The sequence below is a fragment of the Tenrec ecaudatus genome, chromosome 14 (assembly GCF_050624435.1).
Source record: "Tenrec ecaudatus isolate mTenEca1 chromosome 14, mTenEca1.hap1, whole genome shotgun sequence".
Lineage (NCBI taxonomy): Eukaryota > Metazoa > Chordata > Mammalia > Afrosoricida > Tenrecidae > Tenrec > Tenrec ecaudatus.
In genome coordinates, this window is record NC_134543.1 from 53,163,072 (window position 1) to 53,186,117 (window position 23,046).

General features: G+C 46.4%; 1 protein-coding gene and 1 pseudogene across 1 annotated transcript; both read right to left on the reverse strand.

The window, feature by feature from the left end:
* Positions 1 to 4,004: 4,004 nt before the first annotated feature.
* LOC142425843 (fatty acyl-CoA reductase 1 pseudogene) lies at positions 4,005 to 5,884 on the reverse strand (annotated as a pseudogene).
* A 3,138-nt stretch (positions 5,885 to 9,022) lies between these two features.
* PTGDR (prostaglandin D2 receptor) lies at positions 9,023 to 17,599 on the reverse strand. Its single transcript, XM_075531589.1, has 2 exons — positions 16,763 to 17,599; positions 9,023 to 9,645 (listed from the first exon to the last, which is right to left on the reverse strand). Exons 1-2 carry the CDS (start codon positions 17,597 to 17,599, stop codon positions 9,406 to 9,408), a joined length of 1,077 nt encoding a protein of 358 aa, XP_075387704.1. The 3' UTR covers positions 9,023 to 9,405.
* Positions 17,600 to 23,046: the final 5,447 nt, after the last annotated feature.

The window sequence follows — 23,046 nt, forward strand, 5'->3', positions numbered from 1 at the left end:
GGTTAGCAGATGAACCCTTACCTGCAGCCACTAGACTCCGTAAGCAGGGAATAATCAGTTCTCAACACGTTCACTGTAAATAGTTTTTTTCCCACTGTAAATAGTTTTAAGATTGAGGTGACTCTTGTGTTCATGCAGTTTTATTTTTCAGAAAATTGAAATGTTCACCTCCAAGACATCCAGGGACACTTGCTGATTTATTTCAATGAGTTAGGCAATGGGAAAATGGCAGGAAGAGTAAGCCTTAGTCCTATCGCTACTCCTTACCTGTGACCTCAGCTTGCCTGCTGATTGGGAAGACCTAGAGAAACGCTGGCCTTCCAACCCCAAACCAAGTTCACTGCCGATGCCAAACCATAGTGATCCCATAGGACAGGGTAGCCCTGACCCTGTGAGTTTCCGAAACTGAAACTCTTTTCTTTACAGGAGTAGAAAGCTTCATCTTTCTCCCACAGAAGAGCCGTGTTTAAACACCTGTCTGTGATTAGTGGATTGCTTCGGACTTATCGCGGCAATACACTTGTTTCAGTTTGCCTTCAAACAAAAGGTTCTAAGCAGTGGCTTGCAAGGGGACCTACTGGTCCAGCCAGGTCAGTTCGGAAGACCACAGAGGCTGTTTGATCGAGATTCCAAAGGGAACAATCCTGGTATATTTTCTCAGATGGTACAGGCTGATCATGTGGGCTCACGAGGAATGAATTTTAAGAAGGTGGAAAACTGCATTGGGGAGAGGCCAGGAAAGTTGTGCTGAGTATTCCCCCCCCCCCACCCCTAATCATGACCATGCATCCTCACGTTCTTTGAGGATAGCAAGGGCTGACCTCCGAGAATTATGTTGAGCAACCTTACCCCATACACTCCGTAGCCCTGTTCTTTCCCCTTCAGATTCCTTTGTATTCCCCAACTCAACGAACATGGAAAAGACATGTGATTTGAGTGCCTGGGGGATGGCCAAACTGCCCTCTTGATTGGTGCGAACGGAGGGGTGCAGACTTCTTAGGAAAGGATTAGAGAGATGCCACCCCTCCTCCAAACAACACACACCCACATGGAGGGTATGGCAAGAAACAGGAGCCTCAAATGTCAACATTTCTGCTTTAACCAAGACAAGCCGCAACTCCAAGACCCCTCGCTAAATCATCTTAGAAACTGCCGAAAGGAACATTAGAAGCAAGTCGACCAGCACAAAACCACAAAGAACTGCTGAAACCCACATCCTGGAATGAAAGGGCAAGCTGAGTTAATCACGTACCTCACGCCCCTCTAAACCGTTTTTCAGAAAACCAGGTGCCAAGCATGTGCAGCAAACAGCCCACCACGCAGCGAAGGGGAAGGCTGTCCCACAAGGAAACGAGACTGCACAAATGCACCATCCCATAATAAACCCTGTGCAGCGTCCGAGAAACCTTCACGGCGGCCGCCAACATGGGCTACAAGTGCCCGAGCACTGTATCTTAACAAACCAACCCATTCCAGGAAATTCCCTCCCTGCTCCTCAGGAACACTGCCTGGAAGCTTGGGAAGTTCCCCATTTTCATAGGCAACATATAAAGCTTGGTCCTGGGAACCTGCAGGGAGATGTTCTGCCACGCTTTAGAGGCCCGCAGAAGGCACCCCCACCCACAAGGTCCCTCTTTATGCCCTGAAAAAAGCACCGCTCCTCTGCTGAGTTATTCATGTGTCTTGCTTGATAAGAACAAGAACTCTCTCTGGTCTTCTCCCTGCTGGGCACATAGTAAAAGTTTCTGTGATTCTGTTGCAATTCTTTAAAAATTATGATCGTGTGTTTTAGCAGAGGTTTTTCTCCCATGGAAAGCTAAAAAATGTCCATCTCTAGCGAGAGCTCACCTTTAGACATAATCCTTATAATTGCTTTTGTGAATGCTCTGTAGCCCTACTCTTTGTTCACAGCCAACAGCTTTTAAGTCAAGGTCCAGGAAACATTCGTAGCAGATACAGCACATCTGGAAGGAACACCTTGACCTCCCCGGACACTCCGAGTCTCGGCGCTGCCCTCGGTACTTGAGCAGCATGAGTGGCTCAGTGGAGGGCTGCGGCCTAAGTCACGGCCTCAAGACACCACACAGGAAACGCCGAGAATTCACGTCTGAAGCACCGCCTGCTACCAAAAACATCTGAGAATCGAAGTTCAGAGAAGTATTATAAATGGAGTCTACAGCATATATTCAGGAATGATTAATACGCATGAAAACCACCCGGAGGAATTTTCAAAGCAGATTGCTGCCCCTCTCCCAGAAATTCTGATTCAATTGGTCTGCTATGTAGCAGGAAAATCTGCATTTCTGACAAGTTCTCAGGTGGATAGCCAGCCCCAGAGGAATTTGCTAGGGAGGGAATGGGTCAAATCTAGGAAGAACTCCAACTTCCTTTGAGGCAGTTGCTACAACCTTCTTTCCAGATTGGGGTGGTGGGGTGGGGAGGGGAGAAAACTAGACTGTTAGCCCTGGTGGAGTAGTGAGTGATTAAGCGTTGGGCTGCAATCCACATGGTCGGCAGTTCAAAACCAGCAGCAGCTCTGTGGGAGAAAACCTGGGCGTTCAACTCCGGTAAATAGTTACAGTCTCAGAAACCTACAGGAAGTCACTATGAGTCACCATTGACCTGATGGCAGTGAAAGTTGAGAGACTGGTTTTTCCCTCAGAATTTCTTTTCTTTTCTGGACATGTGGATTGTACTGAAACGAAGGAGCAAAAAGGGCCTTAATACCTGCCTCTGAAAGAAGAACAAAAGGCACTGCTGATTCATCCGTGGGAATCCTGGCCAGGCCACCTGCTCAACAGTGGGGCAATTCAAGACTTCCTCCTCACTTCTGGAACTCAGCTCCTCCTCGACCCTGTCTGACCTTGCTGTGTGAAATGTGTAAACATGGTGCCTTTGCACCCCGGCCCCAAGGAGAAGGCTACAATTGGGAGCCCCTTCCTCTGAGCTGATGAAGCCCACTGTAGAAGTAGAGCGATCTCGACTTCTGACCCCCTCTCTTTGCCAGCTGGCTCAGTGGTCTAGTGTAGAGATTATATCACTGCCAGAGACGCCAAGACCACCCACTCACAACGCTTCCCGTGACCCTATCTTCCCCCTCGTAATCCACACCACCAGCACATGATCTTCCCAAAAGCCCTTCTGACACCATCTCTAGCACCCATCAGGGCTTCACACTGCTCCAACTTTCTACCCGCACATTGCCCAGCACCCTTGGTGATGTGATCCTGGTGGTCTCCTCAGCCTCTTCTGTTGTCACCTTTGCTCATAAACCCCCAGTGTCTGGCAGATGGAACTGCCAATCCCACCTGGGCGTGCCACACTCCTTCCTCCCTGTGTGCCCACGCCCACGCTATTCCTTTAGACTGGGACGTGCTCTCCTCGCACCTTCCCTGGTTGCCCGGCTCCACTTCTGGTCACTCCTTTTAAAAAAGTCATGTAAAACAAAAACATCCTTAGTATTTTAAAACTTAGAAAATACGACATATATATGTAAAATGAAAGTCCCTTAAAATTGCTAACTATAGTTTCTACACATTCCCCAACGGGCTTCCAAAAGTTTGTGGCAAGACGGAATTAAAAGAAAATGGTATTTCTCTGGGAACTTTGGAAGCCCCACCCGCCCTCATATATGTATGAAACACACATTAAGATAGTTTTTCATGCTTTTTTTAATCTAGTATTATAATGGCGTTTTCTCTGCAACTGCTGTAAGTTATTTTTTAATGAGTAAATTATGTCAATGTGACTGAAACCAGTGACGACACAAACCAATCCAAAAGAGTAATCTGTGGGTACAACCAAGTGGGGATGGAAAATATTTGGGTGAAAAAAGTGGTCAGAACACTCCCTTACACTGAAGAGGAGCATGAAGTGTGATTTGCATAGCATTTACATTGTACTAGACATTATAAGTAATCTAAAGATGGCGTGAAGCGTCCAGGAGAATACACTTGTTATTTGCAAGTACTGCACCACTTTCTTCTTTTTTTGTTGTTTTTGCTTTAAGATGGTTTAATGTCTTGACAAAAGATGAGATGACTTAAGTAAATTTTACATTTTGTGCATTCAGACCACCATATGCATAGATGTTCTAATGCTAAACTCTTGTCTTCAGTATCTCATCGTGCTGGAGGCTCTGAAGTACGACAGAAACTTATAGCACAGACTAACCACAAAGTACCACACATTTCTTGCCATTTGTGATCTTGCAATAAAAATGCGCCAGATTAGGATCACAAGGATAGTGTTGAAACCATAGCGTATGTTCCTCAACTTGTTCAGATGTTTTCTAGCTGCAGGAAGACCAGACATTTCTTCATTCAGGACATATTTCTTAGTTCCCATGCAGTAGTTTTCTATATATTCTGCCCAATGCAACTGCCGTACATCAATATTAAATGTCTTTTTATCTTCAGGGTTTAGCTGGTTCATTAACATATTAACATTGTCAGTATTCCAAACCCACGAATTACTTGTGAAATATTCAAGAAGCATCATTGCTTTATGAAGGCGAGTTATTGCTTTCATCATCCTTGGGCTTCGTCCCGTCATCCTGAGGTAGATATCATACAGGAATGCTGGGGCCTTATGGCTTACAGCGATCCAGTAATGATATAAAAGGTGATTGGAGGTTAGATTTACATAGGGCCGTGTGAAGGCCTGTTCGAGAGGATTCCTCTTGAAAGTGGAAATTACATGGTATTCAACTTCCCCCCAGTGGAAAGGATTAGTGCTGCCTGTGGTACAATTATACACCATCATGCTCCTGGGTCTATTAACTCCGGAGTACCACGCTGCTGCAAGACTCATGTTGACAACTACATCCACTGGAACAAGATCGGCGAGGGCATTGTTGGAGGCACGCATTGTTCGAAGGATTCCTTTCCCTGCCGCAATAAAGAGACCACTTGGTCCATTAAAGTTATCGATCCATCCTGGAAAAGGTTCCTTCCAGCTGGCGCCAACAATGGATGGCCTCACAATGGCCACATTTAGCTTGGCTCCTTCTTGCTGCACAACATATTCTGCCAAGGCTTTCGTGTATATGTAGGTATTAGGTCTGTCTCCTATCAATTTGGGGGTGATATCATTTATTAGGCCATCATCCATCCACTCTAAAGAATCGATCAGCTTCTTGGGATCAACAGGTGGTGGATAGATGATTTCATCGATATGCTTTCTATTGCAGTATGTGTATGCGGTTGATACATGCACAAACACATCCAGATTCTTCATTTGATGTGCCAGGAGAAGAAGCTGTCTTGTGGCAATCACATTTAACTGAACAGCATTTCTTAAATTTTCATTAAATCTTATGGTTGCTGCACAGCGAAATATGATATTGGTAGAATCTAGGATGGCCTCTATATCTTCTGCATTAAGAGCCAGTTTAGGTTGGGTTAGTTCGCTGTCAACTGCTATAATTTTTTCTCTAAATTCTGGGTTTTCGTTTCGCAATCTGTCAAAGAGCTTGCCGCTAATGATTTCTTCTACTCGCTCCTGGGGTGTTTGTGCAGCTTTGTGCCTCACAAGAACATATACTGAATTCACCTTAGGACAAGACCTCAACAACTTCTCCAAAAGCACCTTTCCTAGGAAGCCAGTGGCCCCAGTGAGGAGGACATTTTTGCCCTCATAGTATTCGGGTATTGAAGCCATTCTGATCCTCCTTCTGGGTACTCGTCCTGGTTGACTTCACGCCACTCAGATGGATTACTTCTCTGCTCCAAGTTGCCTCAGCACCTCAACACTTAGGTATGCTGTTTATACTCGACGCAGAGCCTCAGGCCTCGCCCTCCGCCCGGCCGTCCAGCGATGGCCCTGCCTGCGCCGTCGCGCTCTCCTCACTCTCCTCACCGCCCCCTACCGGCAGCCGAGGAGCGGATGGGCAGCGGCACGCCCATTGGCTGCGGGGCGCGCTCGCGTCAGCCGGCCCCGGCCCAGCCTCGAGATGTTACTGGCTGGCGTGGCGCCTCTTTTCCACGACTCGTTGCGATTGGTTTCCTCGCGCCCCTTTACCGGGAGGACCGCTCACCCTCCTCCCGGCTCGGGCCTCCCCGCGCTCCCGGAGCCTGTTTCCATCTACTGCACCACTTTCTATAAGAGACTGGAGCATTGTGGATTTGGGGTCTGCAGGGAATGGTTCTGGAACCAATTCCTCATAGAGACTGAGGGATGTCTGCACACCTCACTTACTTAGCTTCATTTCCATTTTTGTTGTTACTATCTCACATAATGCTTCCGAGGACAGGTTTGCACATTATTCTGGCAGGCCTTCTGGTTATTTTCTAGAGTGGACTCTAGAGTGAATTTACGTGCCCTGTAGGAAAGATCACCTCTTGATTTGCATGGTCCAGTTGACTTCAAGCAAAGGTGTGCGTGCACATTCGACAACCCAATTCAGAAACATGAGTGGCCCTGTGACAACTCCAAGTCCAAGCCCATTGCCATTGAGTCAATCCCAACTCCTAATGGCCTTCCTGGGCTGGGTGGAACTGCCATGGCTGTACATCCTTAGGGAAGCAGACTGCCGGCGCTTTTCTTCTCCTCTTATGCTAACCTCTCGGCTATTGAAAGTTTTTTATTGGCCTTGAAGTTTTAAGAGGCGATGACTGTGTTTAATTTTGCATTTCTTGGCTTTACCTGGGCGTTGTGCTTCACGTATTGCTGTTTCCATGTGCTCTCCACTCAATCCTGACTCACAGTCACCCACTATGAGAACGGTCTCCTAGCCTGTCATCTTGATGGGTGCAGATTGCCAGGTTTCTTCTGCCGACCTGCTGCAGGTGGGTTCCCACTGCTGACCCCTCGGTTAGTTCTTAACTATGTGTATTTTATTTTCTATAAACTCTTTGTGTTCTTTGTGCAATTTTGAACCGGAGTCACCATTCCCACTCATTTTCAGTTCTTGCCTTAACCATCTTCCCACTGTGGAATTCTCCTGATAGCTCTCGTTGGCCTACCATTGTATATCACTGTGTACCTTCATTCCTAGTGTTTTCCTGTTCTGTTCACATGCCTGCCTCCCCCACTAGACAAGGAGCAACATGCACACCAGGACCGAGTCTTATCTTTCTTTCTCCTACTCAGCTGATGGCCTGGCACAATGGAAACTAACAAATGACTCATGAAGGGAGGTGGAAATTGACTTTAGCATAGCATGAATTTCATTAGATAAATATAGCATTGAGATGATACGCCTACATTTTTTATAAAAACACAGCCCTTGAAGTAAACCTATCCTAACTTGTTTAGTCATATTTAGTTTGTAAAAACTCACAATCTTATAAAATAGTTTATAACAACTTCATCATATTAAACTGCTAGAGAATAAATACCACCAGAAACAATTTATTCTAAAATGCAAACCAAGTACTCTTCTTTCATTTGAAGAAAAATAATGTCCTTGCAAAATGTTGTACCATTACATTTATTGATTTCTCTGGGGTCTTTCCCAAATTATCTGTATAAGACCACAAAAAAGAGACACTTCTGACAGTCGTGCAAATTCTTACTTACACAGTAAACACACAAATGAAGGGTAAACTCTGAAAAGAGCTGCACTTTTCCATCCTGGCTTACGCCCAGTATAATTTTTATGTTCATAATTTGGCTTCTTCAGTTTTGCTACTCAAAAAACAAAGACCAACAAAGAAAAACAGACATCAGATTAATCTGAGATACCAGAAAATCCAAAGTGGAAAAAAAAGGGGGGGTGGGATTATTGCTAAACTGCACATAAGGTAAATAGTTTTGTCTTTGGAAGGGATTTCTAGATGGTGCTCTTGAGTCTGCAGTCTGGGAACTAGTCAGTCGGGCAGGCTTTCTGTCTCTGGGTCCGAGTGTGTCTGGGACAAAGGAACACTGCATTGCTGACACTCCTCTCATGTCTTTTCATCTGTTTTCCACAAAGGTGAAAGCTCTTAGCTATGACTTGGGCTTAGAGTTCAATAGCGACAGGGCATTTTTTCCCAGGTCCCTTTCGCCTCACGGTTGCTTATCTTTGTAGACATTCACAGTGCAGTTGAAGTGCTCAGCCGTGCTCTTTCTGAAACACATTCTGAGACTCAAGTTTGAAAGGGCAGTTCTCAGAAACCTTAGTAAGAGCTGACTGTCTTCACAAAGAGCAGGGTGTAGCTCTTAATAGGTTGATGTTAAGGTCAATGGCAAGGATGTGGTCACCAGCACCCTCAACAGAGATGCCTGAGTCCTGGGCAGGCTTTTTTATGGTGCCAGTGCTGGCTGCTTCGCCAAGCCACACTTAAACACAGCTCTCTGGCAGTTGCACATCACTGGCTTTCAAAGAAGCCTCCGTCCCGGCCCCACAGACTGCAGGGACGCCAGACACCTATGAAGAGGAAGCTCCAGAAATTCAAACAACGATGTGAGGCCCCAGGAGCATCTCTGCCTGAACTGACCCCGCTGCCTGAGTATTAGAAAAGTCAAAAATCAATGTGTTCTTCTCTGGGCGAGGGACTGGGCTTTTATCCTCTTACTGTTTAGCCGCTTCATGCAAACAAGTTCCTCCAGGCGCCTGCCCTATTCTAGTCTGCTCTCAGCTTTCTGAGGAGCACCTGTCCTTCAGGCTACACTTAGAGCAACTGACCAAAAAGAATGAAGCAGGGTCAGTGATGATAAAGAAATAGATCAGGTCTCACTAGGAACGACTAAAGTAAGAAATTTCCATGCTTTTAAAGATTATCCATCAAATGATTATAAACAGTGATATTTCTATTCCATTTAAATAAAGACTCTTAGGTCTTAAAAACCACGTTTAAACCAGAGACATCCAGAGAAAATGTTGGAACAATGACATTCAACAATGCCATCTTAGGCCTTTCAACATCATTTATAATATGGTATGATATTTTATTTGCTGTGGCATCATGGACTATGTGTTGGGCAGCTAGCCTCAAGGTCAACCGTTTGAAACCACGAGCCACTCTCTGTGAGAAAGATGTTTTCTACAGACAGGTTTGCAATCTCAGAAACCCACAGGAACTCTAGTGGCTAGTAGATTAGACATAGGGCCGAAAACTGAAGGGACAGCGGCTCAAAGCCCCCAGCTCCTTCCTCCATGGGAGAAGGATGAGGCAGAGTCTGCTTCTGCGTAGAGTTACAGCCTCCGAAACCCCACGGGGCAGTTCTACTCTGCGCAGAACTGACTCCAGGGCAGTGACACACAATGAAAGGAGGCGCTGAACTGGCTCATGCATGTGGAGTCACAACACGTTGTTAAGATAAATCACATGCTTTAAAAAATGCATCTGGATGCTTTGCTATGAGAGATGACTTTTAAGGATTTAAAGGGTAAGTTGTGTGTTGTTGTTTTATTTTTAACCATGGTTCTTTGGTCAAAAAATGGGATTTATTCCTCAGCTTACCAGAGATGGTGAAACATGGTCACAGACTGGATTCCAGGTCAGTTTTGCAGGGATTGCTGTGCCAATTTCTGTACATAAGCGGTCTTATAAAAATCTTGTGGCAAAACATCCGGAATAGTGATGTCCTGAAAATGATGAAGATCCAAGGGTCCACAATTGAAATCACAGACAGAAACCGCAAGGCCAGGAGGTCTTCTGTTTCCCCGGAGAAGCTGTTTTCCTGGTTGACAGTTTTGAACGCTCTGTAGTAAGCACGGATCTGTTTAGGAAAGAAAATGAACATCCTTTTATGACATTGGAAGGTTGGTGGTAGCAAAAACCACTTGGAAACATGACTTTTTCAGTAAGAACTTGGCAGCCTGGCTCAGAATATTCATTCTGCATAAATCGTACAAGCAGCTCAAACCACTGGAGCTGAGGGAAGCAGACCCAGAAACGTCGTGGAAGCTGAGGTTGTGCATTGGAGACCCAGCCCGATTAGGGCCCTGGAGGCTGTGTGGCCAGCTCTGAGCATGGCACCGCTCAGTTCCGCGGTCCCGGCCCAGCCAGGCAGCAGAGAAGCTGACATGGGACAAACCAGCTCCACTGAATCAGTTCTAAAGAGGGTCACCATGCTGCCATCAATTCAGAGATTCTCTTTCTGTGCCTGCTTCCTAGCCTCTCGAGTTGGCTCAGGAAGAAGACATCCTCGTGCAGTGTTTCATTCATGGAGACACACATGCCTCTCTTCAATGTAGAAGAGACAAGAAATAAGTACAATGAGAAGACACCAGGCTCACAGAGGAAACCGTTAAACGTCCAGAATTAGCTCTACTTAGAGAAATCAGTGGCTCATTCCTGTGCCACCCTCGCAGCCACTGCTCTCTTTGAGCCCATTGTTGCAGATACTGGGTCAATCCATCAGGGTATCCCTTTTTTATTTTGCTGACCATCTACTTAACCAAGCATGATGTCTTTCTCCGGGAACTGGTCCCTCCTAATTACTTGACCAAAATAGATGATATGGAATGAAGTCTCACCATTCTTGCTTACAAGGAGCCTTCTGGCTATACGTCTTCCAAAATGGATTTACTTCTTCTTCTGACAATCCGTGCAACATATACTCAATATTCTTTGCCAAGGGCATTCCTTCAAACCCATGAATAGTTTACTTCCTATGGCTGACAACTCATTTTCAGACTCAAACTCAAAAACTCAAACTCACTGCAACCAAGTTGATTCGGACTCATAGAGCCCCAAAGTAGCACTACCCCTGTGGTTTTTTGAAACTTAATTTTTACTGGCGTAGAAAGCCTCATCTTTCTCCTGTGGAGCAGCTGGTGGTTTCAAATTGCTGACCTTGTGGTTAGCAGCCCAATGCATAACCCACTACACTACACCCTCAGGACTCCTTGAAATAAAAAAGTAAAAAGGCTAGTTATATATATAAAACCATGTAAAAGTAAAAGGCTAGTTATATATATATATATATATATATATAGCTAGTTACCTGTGCCCAACCAATCTCTCATCCCTGTGAGGCCTGTGGCTTCCTCAGAGTGCTGGATATTGTTCTACCCCTCAGCCGTCTCCTGCTAGTCAGCTAGCACCGTCACTAGACCGGCATTACCGCTGCCTCGCACTCCACAGAGGCCAGCCACCTTTTCTTGAGGCCATTACCTTTCCCAGCAGCTACTGAGCATCTAAATCTATAATGGGACAAAGTGGACCCTAATGGAACAGAAAACAGGCAGAGCCAACATTAGGAAGAGGGTATATGGGTAAGTGTTAAGACCAGACCCATTCAGGGCAGACATGTCTTCCCGTAATGGTTTCTTTAGCTTGTGGCCTGCTCCCCTCCTTACTGTTTCAGAGGCTCAGTCACTTCCATCTAGTGCACTTAGGTAGATGCCTGAAGTTGGCCTCAGCTGATCCCTATACCTGGAAGCTTTATCCTGTCATCATTATTAATGACCCGTATAGTAATATCAGCCACGGAGTGTCGACACTTTAAAACTTTTGTTTCTTGTTCATTAAAAAAAAACACAACTTTGAAGTAGGTATTTTGGGTTCTCTATTTTATAGCTGTGGAAATGGATGGATTGCTTAGAATCTAAACCTTAGATCCTACCTCCCTTCAAGGTTGATTTCTAATATTATGACACAAAACCTCCTTGAATCTGTGGGTAGGCACAATAGCTTGGGACTGGCAACCTGGGCTAGATCTCTCTGACTGACTTTGAAACTCCAGGCAAGCCTTTCCCATTTCCTGGTCCCTCTAATGGAAGTAAGTGTGCCTGCCTTCCAGGATGGCTGTGAAGTTTAATTGAGATCGGGGGAACTTTGGGATCAGATTCTACCAGGGAAGTACTCAATAATTAGTTACGGATATGATTTTGCCAATTAGGAGTGACTCCTACCCTCTTCTAAACTCCTATGTGGCCTTACTAATTTCCTCTGCAACCAGGGTATTGCAGTTTACACCGGCAGGTGTGTTGTTTTCTGAGCTTTTTTCCTTTCTCAGTTTGTATCCCTTCAGTCAATTGTACAGTATCCTGGAGGTTGTAGGTACCAAATAGGAAGAATGGATGAAAACAGGCTACACTGTGGATGTTAGGTGCTGGTGAGTGAGTTCCAACTCACAGTGACCTCATGAATAGCAAAGAAAACACTAACTGGCCCCGTGCAGTCCCAGGAACTGTGATATGAGATGAAGTCTCGCCATCCTTGCTTACAAGGAACATTCTGGCTGCAGTTCTTCCAAAACAGGTCTACTCATTCTTCTGGAATTTCAGGGTATACGCAATAGTCTTTGTAAAAGGCATTAGTTCAAACCCACTAATGATTCTTCAGTCTTCTTTATTCATTGTCCAGGTTTTACATGCACGTGAGGTGACTGAAAATACCCAGGCTTGTGCCAGATGCACTGTAGTCCTCAAAATGACCTCCTTACACGTCAACACTTTACAGAGGTCAGTGACAGCAGATTTTTCCAGTACACTGTTTGATTTCCTGATGGCTCCCTCTTGATTGTGGAGCTTATAAAATAAATACAATAAAACTGTCAACTTCAATATTTTTTTCTGTTTTCATGATGCTGCTTACTGAAGTAAGCGCTTCACAGAACTATGACTTTCTAACTGCCTCGTTCTCCTTAAAATGGAGAGAAGCAAACATAATCCTAATATTTGAGAATGCCTGGTTAGTCAGGATCCGGAGGAGTCTTTGGATGCCAAGAAAGACTTGGAAAGTTATGTTAAAAACACCAACACTGAAATTCCTGTAGAGCCCAGTTCTACTGACTGAATGGGGTTACCATGCATTGGAATAGAGCCCACAACACTGGTCTGTTAAGCTAATTGAAGTATACTTGGATGGCTCTTTAAAAGACATTTTATTGGTGTACAGTATTTATCTCTGTCAATTTATACAAATAGAGCTGTGGAGAGGAGAGCACCTTCTGATGAATCTAGGGGTCCATGAAGAAGAACGCTGCTGTAGCCAGGTGGACAGACTGGGATGGATGGACATTGTGCTTGCTGGGGAAGCGTTTTTGATTTTGAAGTCCTCTTTCCTCTGGCGCATCTGTCACAGCCCAGGTCTTACCCTCCGCTTTACCCCTTTAAATCTACTTTATACTCCTTTCCTTACCCTGTCTCTAACCTACCATCCCTTAAATGCCTCTGACAGCCTCCTTAGGCTAGAAAAGCACCTCTCCCCACTCTTTCTGTCCACTGAAATGAAACAAACCCAAGAGTTCTCCATACAGGCGAAGATCCTCTGCTACTTCCCTGCTCCGCAGAGTGTACGCACAGGCAAGCCTGCATGTGAAGGTATCTTTACCCAGTTTATAAACCACTCAGCTAGAAGTCTAAAATATACCAACAGCCTCTCTCATCCATCCCTGACCCACCAAGCACCAATGCTCTAAGTTCAATTTCCAAGTTAGAAATAATTTTGATGAAAATATCTTTAGCATTAGTGAATTTATTTAATAAACTGCCTCTGATGCTCAGTCCCACATCCTCTACATTTTCTTCCTACTGCATAATATTAGTAACTAATTCTAATCTGGCATATCAAAATTAAGAAAAATGTCATTATCCAATCATCGTTCACTAGCTTAATGAGTGTAATGCAGTGCAATATTTATACCTTGGTAAGATTTTCTTTTAAGTTCTTTTTTTGCCTTCTGATCATATTTAGACACCACCTTATTTTTCAGGGACCAAAAGAGTGATTCTTAAAGTGTGGGGGTCACCAATATCCTTACTAGTTTCATAAAAACTCTAAAATGTTGTTTGATTTTTTTCACTATCTCATAAGAGAATTTTTCAGAGGCTATAGGATGTAATGATGAGCTTGTGTATTCTTGTTTTTTTTCTAACATCTTCTAAGGCAATAGGTTTAGAGTATAAACATGGTCATATTTAGAGATTAGCTGCCTGTTTTCAGTACTTCTAACATACATTCTTAGGTTTCAATTGTTGTAATAGCTATAAGCTATTAAACAGCAACAAAACAAAAAATCAAAACTCAGTGCCATCGTGTTGATTTCGAACCATAGCGCCCTATAAGACAGAGAGAACTTCTGTGATTTTCTGAGACTGTAACCCTTCACAGGAGCAGAAAGCCTCCTCTTTCTCCTAAGGAGCAGCTGGAAGCTTTAACTCCTGACCTCGAGGTTAGCAGCCCAATTCCTAACCACCAGGCTGCTGTTATCACTCAATAAGTCTTTATTGTGAAATCCTGACGTTTTCTTTGGACCTATGTGGAAACACAAAAGAGAGGTACAGTTTGTTACCTCTTTCTGCAATCACATATCTTTAACTTCTTATTTTCAAGGTTTTGTAGGATACATTGTACATATGTAAATCCTAAAGCAAAAGAGATGGAGAATCAAGGTCTTAGGACTTAGATTGTAATACTATCTCCCCAAGTGGTCATACATATTTCTTGATTAATTTTTTGGTGAATCCTAAGCAATGGTAATAAATGGAAGTAATTAATGAAGCCAGACACTGGTTCTAGGTGATTATCTATCTATCTATCTATCTATCTATCTATCTATCTATCTATCTATCTATCTATCATCTATTACTAATCTATCTACACAGTTTCATAGCATTACCCAATAAACAAAGTATACACAGGCTTACTTGTACTTACTAATCTGTAGTGGATAATTTCACATTTTCACCACATTTAAAATTCTGCTTCTAGGTAGTAATGACACGCATTTCTCTTGTCCAATCACACAGTTCCTTCCTTCTGAATCAAAGACTCTTTATAATTTACAATCTCTGACAGGGGCAAAGTATCCAGTAAAAAAAGAAAGGTAAACATGGTATTACTTGTACACACTTCTCGAGGTCATTTTGAACCACTGTCCGCCTTTCCTTCAACCTTTACATTCTAATCACCAGTAGTTTATAATGCATCTGATTGTATGTTTCATTGATATCAGACTGCAGAAGTTGGCAAAAATCTTCAATTTCCTAACCTTTGGTATTAGAGGTTGGTGTATCAATTTGAACATCATATTACTTTCCTTATAGCTGCATGGGTATTAACCTATTTCTGACAGCTACTGTAGTTTAGGGCAGAACTTGGAATGTCCTTTCTGACAATGACTGTGGCTACTCGTTTTCCGTTTGTCATTCCTGGAGCAGTAGGTCATGTGATTCTACGATTCAGCATGAGCCACCCCAGTCCATTTCAGCTCCCTAAGGCCGAGGACATCTAGCTTAAGCTATTCTATCTGATTTTTTATAACTTCAAATACTCCTCAATCTGTACCCCCCCACATTCCCATTATTAAGAGATATTTGCAGCTTCCCCTCCCCCCCCAATCGTTTTGAGTTGCGCACATCAGCGAAGGAGCGTCCGAGAACTATGCTCCACCCACATCATTAAAGTCAGCTCTACTGTGAGGAAGAAGCTCGCTCCTTCCCAGTAGTCTTTTCAGTCCCTTCCACCCTGAAGGATTCATCTTCCAGAAATTTATCCCATGACAATCTGCTGATATTTATAAGGGTTTCACGAGCCAATTTCCCCCCCTTACACGTAGATCACCAAGTTCTTCTTCCTCGTCTCAGTCTGGAAGCTGTGCTGATAGTTGCCGATTATGGGCGACTTTGCTGATGTTGGAAATACCAGTGGCACACCAGTGCCCCCAGCATCACAGCAACGCACACGCCACCACACACCAAAATGAATACCTGTATTTATCCATTTACTTTGGGGAGTTTGGTCTGAAATCTATATGATGATCATGCTGCAGGTAATTCTTCCCCCGACATGGCAAAGCCTTAAATCATGGAGGGAAAACACAGGTATCTCACTGGCATCCTTCACTGAGAGTGGTGTCCTAGACTGCACAGTGCTTTAAGAAACTGTCCAAATCCAGAAGTCTTGGGACTCCAACGATGTGGACTTGGCAGTGTAGTGCACTTCATTGTTGTGCTTGCTGCCCACGAGGTGGATGGGATTGTCACCTCAGGAAGGAATACTTTCAAAACGACTAGGTAATTCAACATCCACCCTCACCCACCCCGCCTTAGTAAAATAAAACGGGAGATAATGGCTTTCTTGTCACCTCACTTGCCAGGATAAAAATAGAACCTGTTCAGACAGGTTACCACAGTGTCATCACTCACTCAGACCTGTCAAAAATGCCTCAGTCTCCAGAGCCACCCTCCCTGGAAGCAGCCCAGCCAGAAACAGCAGGGCCCATTCCTCAGTTTTCAGACGGATGGGATTTTCCAGAACAAACCCCCATTCATCCCTGAACCCACTCTGGTAGGATTTCATTTTCCCCACTCCTTTTCCAAGGTGGCTAGTGGGTTAAGGTCAGTAGTTCTAAACCACCAGCTCCTCCACGGGAGAAAGAGGGTGTTGTCTACTGCTATAAAGATTTGAAAACCCAGAGGGACAGGTCTCCCCTAACCCGCAGGGTCGCTATGAGTCGGAATAGATTCGATTCCAACAAATTTGTTTTGGTTTGATCCATTTTCGACGTCAATTTTTGGTATCACTGAAATCAAAGGCAAGTGTAACGACTGAGGAAATTTAACAGGGAAGCATGAGAGGACCCCTGCTACGGGTGGGGCTCCTCAAGGTTTGGGGGCGCTACAATGACACGGGTCTACATGCAAGGAAGCAGAGGCGCCCTTTGAGATTGGGCTACGTGGGCTCCCCTCTCGCTTTCTCTCCTAGCTCAACAAATCAGGCTGTGCCTGGGCACTGTCGAGGAAAAACCCACGCGCAAGCTGCAGCACCCAACCTTTCCCGGCAGCTCCGGTTGCGCCACGTCTGAGACGCTGCAGCCTCGCGGCCGGACATCCGCGGCCCCGGACGCCCCAGCCCGCCCGCAGCCTGGCCGCCCGGCGACTCACAATCAGCGGCAGGGAGCACACGGTGAAGAGCGCGGTCGTGAGCGCCAGCAGCAGCAGGTGGTCCAGCTCCTCCAGGGCCGGCGGCGCCGCCTCCCTCCGGCTGCCGCCGGGCTCGGCGAGGTGCTCGGCGGCGGAGCGCGGCCGCCGGCGCAGCCGCTGGTGCATGGCATAGAGGTTGCGCATGGCGCCCAGGTTGCACAGCACGGTGGCGCCGGCCAGCAGCGCCAGGAGGCTGGCGTAGAGCACCGAGTAGCCCAGCACCGACAGCGAGCCCTCGGGGTGGGCCATCCGGATGAAGCACCAGGTGCCCGGGCAGTACTGCACGAACTCACCGAAGCCCGCGAAAGGCAGCGCGCAGAAAGCCAGGCAGAAGGCGCCCAGCGCGGGCGCCAGCAGCGCGCCGCGGCGCACGGTGATGTGCCGTCGGTAGAAGAAGGGGTGGCCCAGGGAAAGCCAGCACTCGAGCGCCATGGCCAGCAGCTGCAGCGTGGAGGCCAGGCCGAAGAAGGACATGGCGAAGGCGAAGGCGCTGCACAGCGCGCGGTCCGCCGAGGGCGCCAGCGCCCGCAGGCTGCGGTTCTGCGCGTACGCGGCCAGCACCACCGGGCTCAGCAGACACTTGCCCAGCAGGTCGGTGAGCGTGAGCCCGCACACCAGCACGTAGAAGACCGAGGCGGGCGGCCGCGGCGCGCGCCCCCCGCGCCCCGAGCGCGCCAGCAGCCCCAGCGCCAGCAGATTGCCCACGAGGCCCAGGCCGAAGAGCACCCCGCCCGCCGTCGCCGAGCTGCCCTGCTCCACCGACGTGAGGTTGTGGCAGCGGTAGAGCGGCGACCGCATGGCGGCCCGGCGGCCGACGGCCCCGGGGCCCCGGCGCGGAGGAGCCCCCGGCCGCCCTGCGCGGCTCCAGCGGGCGCACTGTGCTGAAGAGCGGGCTCCGAGTGGCTCTCACCCGGGCGCCTCCTGGCGACACTCGCGGGCCACACCCCTCCCCCGGGCGGCACGCGGCCCCGGGCTCACCCCGGCGCGGACGGAGCGGAGAGCCCCGCCTCTGCGGGGGACCTCTCCAGGCGCGGAGCTGGACAGACAGAAGGACCGGCGCTGGCTTCAGAGCGCCATGGGTCGCCGGGTCTTCCTTCATTGCAAGAGCCGCTGAAAGGCAGGGGGAAATGAAGCAATCGCGGAGAAAGGGCCGCCGCCGAGTTTACCGGAATTAGTGGCTGGAGGCTGGGTGGAAGGTAATGGACACTTGCCTAGCACTTAGTCCGCAACTGCAGTTCTTGTGTAGGTCCGGGCGCCACGGGGCACGGGCAGTCTTCTCCAGTGCGTGCCTTTGGGAGCTTATGCTATGGACCCAAAGTGGCACCGCCAGTAAGTGGCAGAACTTGCCCTTGGAACCCAGCTCTCCTGTGGATAGTCTCCATCCTTGCTCCGCGACTGACTCCTTCTCAGAAGAGATTGGCCAGATTTCTTGGAAGTGGCTCCAGGAAAGGCCAAGAGGCAAACCTGGTCCTGGATACTAAAAATCACAGACTATTTACATTAGGGAGGGGGAGTGGGGGCGGGATATGACAAAGAGCAATGACTTTGTCATCCGATAGACATGGGTTCGAGTCCCTATTTTGTTACTCCCCACCTGTGTGACTCGGAGGGACTTGCTTAATCTTTCCAGCAGTAACATTCATCCAGATTGCTGGGCAATCTTTTGAGGCATGACGGTAACCCAGTAAAACACAGACTCACAATTACTGCAGTACAGTCGACACGCTTCTCACATGACGAACGTGCCTCAGTAGCTGATGTTTCATTGTACTTCTTAGGGACTGAAGCCAGCAAGGGCTAGGCTTGACTTAGAGTGTTCTCCCTCCACTGGTCCAGGACTGTTAGGAAACCTTTCCTCCCCATCGAGCTTTTGACTTGGCTGCATCGTAAAGGCAAGAGAGTTCTTTGTGATAAGTGTGAGTGATTTATTTTGTTTTAATGAACGTTTAATACATTGGGGGAGCAACTGGCTTTGTGTGTGGAATTTAACTGGCCCGACTGCACTGTATTATGTACACAAATAGATTTTGATTTATTTGGAAGACGTTCATGCTTAGATTCAGTGCCTGTCCAGAGGGACAGGGAGAGAACAGAGCACCCAACCCTGCAGACTGAAACCTGCCCACAAGTCAGGCCATGGAGCAGAGAGGAAGAGGTCAGCTTTGGAAGGAAATACTGCCAAATTCCATCACTAGCAGGGTTACCCTGGGTTCGTGATTCAATCTCTTTGAGTTCGTTTCCTTACAAACAGGACACGGTACTTGACGCTGAACTTGTTGAGACATCATAAAGTACCTAGCATAGAATAATAACAAGCATTATAGTAGTAGCTGACATTGACCAGCCTTTGTATATGCTGGGAATTCTCTAAAACAGCAGTTCTGAACCTTTGGGTCATGACCCTTTCACAGGGAAATTCAATACAATGTGAATAGTCTACAATCAATGTATAGTTTGTGTGTGTGTGTGTGTGTGTGTGTGTGTGTACAGGAGGACCTCATGTTGTATCGTATTCTCATGACTTTTAGTTCTAGGACTCACTCCTTCTACTTCTTCAAGTGGGGTTCTCCTAAACCCCACTGAGTAATGATGGGTTTAGAAGGTCAATAGACTCCAGCTTAAGAATTCCTTTTCTGCTGATGGTTTCCAGCTATCAAAATATATAGCATCTGGGGTCTTAAAGGCTTGAAGATAAACAAGCGGCCATCTAGCTCAGAAGTAACAAAACCCACATGGAAGAAGCACACCAGCCTGTGTGATCACAAGGGCCAAGGGATCAGGTTTCAGGAATCAAAAACAAAAAATCATATCATTCTGTGTTCCCCTTCCTGATACGATCGCTGAAGACAAATGTGTGCATAAGCAAATGTGGTGAAGAAAGTTGATGGTGCCTGGCTATCAAAAGATATAGCGTCTGGGGTCTTAAAGGCTTGAAGGTAAACAAGTGGCCATCTAGCTCAGAAGCAACAAAGCCCACATGGAAGAAACACACCAGCCTGTGTGACCATGAGGTGGCAAAGTGATCAGGCATCAAAGAACAAAAAAAAAAATATCATTGTGAATGAGGGGGAGTGCAGATTGGAGACTCAAAACCCTTCTGTAGGCAACTGGACACCCCCAAGGATGTACACTGGTACAGATAGGAGCTGGAAACAAGGGAATCCAGGACATGATCCCTTCAGGACCAGTGGTGAGAGTGGCAATACCGGGAGGGTGGAGGAAAGGTGGGCAAACACAATTACATGGATCTACATATAACCTCCTGGGGGATGGACAACAGAAGGAGAGGTCAGAGAGTGTAAAGGATGACAAAAGAATAATTTATAAACCATAGGCTCATGAGGGGATGGGGTGTGGGGAGGGAGGGAAAAAATGAGGAGCTGACACCAGGGGTTCAAGTAGAAAGCAAATATTTTGAGAATGATGATGGCAACAAATGTATAAATATGCTTGACACAATGGATGTATATATGGATTGTAATTAGAGTTGTACGAGCCCCCAATAAAAGGATTAAAAAAAAGAATAGATTCAAAAAAAGAATTCCTGTTCTGAGGCTATCACAGGAAGTGCTCTCCTGAAGCACACCCACACAGATTCTTTGCATCTCTATTTTCCTGGTGCAGTTTCCTCTACCCCCACTCCATACTCACCCCAGGAACAGTGTACACAGCGAGAGGAACCAAAAAATGTTATGACGTATTTCCCAAAAGCATCCCTAACGTGCGACAGAGAGTCCGCTGTGGGTCCATGACGTGGTGTACATGTGCTATGCTTCAAGGTTAAAATTCTTGAACTGGCACAATTCAGGAAACCACACATTTCCTCCTGGCCACTGTAGCTGGGGTTCTGGCCCGGCCCTAGGCTTTCACTTTGGAGTCTCTTGTCCCTTCTTCTGAGAAGTGCCCTTTGACAGTTCCCTGTTCAGACAAGGAAAGGATAATTTGGTCTTGCATTAAGTATTTTTGGAACTCTTACTGTGCCAGGATGCTTCAGGGTGAAGTGTGTGTGTGTGTGTGTGTGTGTGTGTGTGTGTGTGTGTGTGTGTTGGGGCCTCTGAGGAGTGTAAGGCAACTAATGGAAGGCAAATGTTTTGCCATGTGATTTTTACATGCTTGTGCATTTGTATGTCAGTTTTCAGAGTAATAAGGTTGAGATTGCACACACACACACAGACACACTCACATACACGAAACAAGGAGCTTTGGTGGCCCAGTGAGTTACATGTTGGGCTGCTAACTGCAGCCTGGTGGTCCAAACCCACCAAAAACTCCACATGAGAACGAGGAGACGGCTCCCATCCCCTGTGGGTCAGAATTGACTCAGTGGCAGTGGGTTTGTGAGGGAAACTTTAAAGGACAATATCTGAGGCTTCAACTACATATAAAATTATCTCAATTTTCTTTAGAGCTGCAACAGATTGGTTAATTGAATTATAAGGCAAGTTATCTGGAAACATGCATGGGATAATGTGAAGAGATGATTTTGGATATAAAATTATATTATGATATTATAAATATGAAATTCTCATATATAAATGGATAGGTCTAGAGATTTACATAGGCAAAAAAAACCAAAACGACCATTCATTTAAATCTGAGAAGGGATCATAGACTTATTTTTGGTAGTTCCTGATAGTTTTCTGAGTAAAGTCACTGCCATCAAGTCATGTCCAGCTCATAGTAGCCTGTAGGACAAAGTAAACCTGCTCCTTTACAGGTAGGTCCCTGAGACTGGCCACCTTTACAGAAGCGGACATTTCGTCTTTCACCCTTAAATAGCTCATGGGTTTGAACCACTGACCTTGTGGTTTGCAGCCCAACTGATAACCCACAGCACCACCAGGGCGTTTTTTTCAGGGTCATATCTACAATCGTTGTTTAAAATAAGCTAACCAGTGTATGCTCATGGCCAAGTTTCATGAAGGGGTAAAAAACGAAAAATGATTCCTCCACCTACCACCAGGGCTCAGTCTTACAAGTCCTGGTGGCATTGTGGTTATTTTGGGGGCGGGGATCTGCAAGGTCAGTAGTTCAAAACCACCAGCTGCTCCAAGGGAGAAAGACAGCGCTTTCTACTCCCTGGAAGAGTTAGTTTCGGAAACTCACAGGGGCAGTCCTACCCTGTCCTGTTATTGGTTGCTATGAGTCAGCATTGACTTGATGGCAGTGAGTCTGGCTTTGGGTTTGGGTGAATTTTGACTATGTTTCTAAATATTACTCATCTCCTTTACTGTATTAGCCTGAGTTGACTAGAGAAACAAATCCACGTACACTTGTCTATATGTAAGAAAGAGCTTTAGATCAAAGTGATTGTATATCAAGAAAACATACCAGTCCAGTCCATTAAGTCTGTTTTTAGCCCATGAATCTGCTACTGGTCTCTTCAGACTCATGCAGCTACATGCAATGATACAGAATGCAGGAAGATCAAAGTTGAAAAGTCCTGTGGATCCACATCATCACAGGGCTGGCGGAGATTTCCACTGCACGGCTCACTCAGGTCTCAGCATGCCTCCACATAGCTAATCACCAGGAAGGTGAAGCAGAGAGTAGGGCTCCTCACAGGTCTCAGCACGTCTCCGAGTGGCTTATCAATGGGAAATTGAAGGTACAGGGAAAGAGAGAGGAAGTTTCTGAATTCTCATGAGAAGGCCATGCTCACAAGGAGGCATCGTCGGGCTGTGACCTGATTGACAGGCTAGACCCCATCCCTTCACTCTTAATACCCTCAAGTTGGCAGTAGATCATGGAACTTCCACGTCCACCCCCTTGCTACTTTAGGCTAGTCGTGGTAAAGAGCACAGAATGGGGAGGAGGGACGCTAAAAAAGTAAAGAACAAAATAGAGTCCCTTCTGCAGGCTGGAGCTCATGCTAGGTGCTCCACAGAGCCACACAGTATGAATTCATAGCTCAGCCATGCCCCGTGCTAGCAATCTTGTCACCTTCCTAAAAGTCTCATTCCTCATGGGTGAAAATGAGGAAGACAGTTGGAGCAAGCTCACAGGATATTTGTGTGACTTAATGAAATGGGCGACATCCACAGTCATTCTCAGCCTTGGCTACACTTGTGCATCACAACATGTCTGATGCTTCAGCACCTCACACCCATTAAATCAGACTCACTGGGCATGTCCCTGGTGTCTGTGCTTCCAAGTTCTCCCAGAGATTCTGCTGTACAGTGAAGGCGAGAACCAATGAAATCGCATCAGCACAGTACTCAATGTAATATTCTGCATGGCCCGGT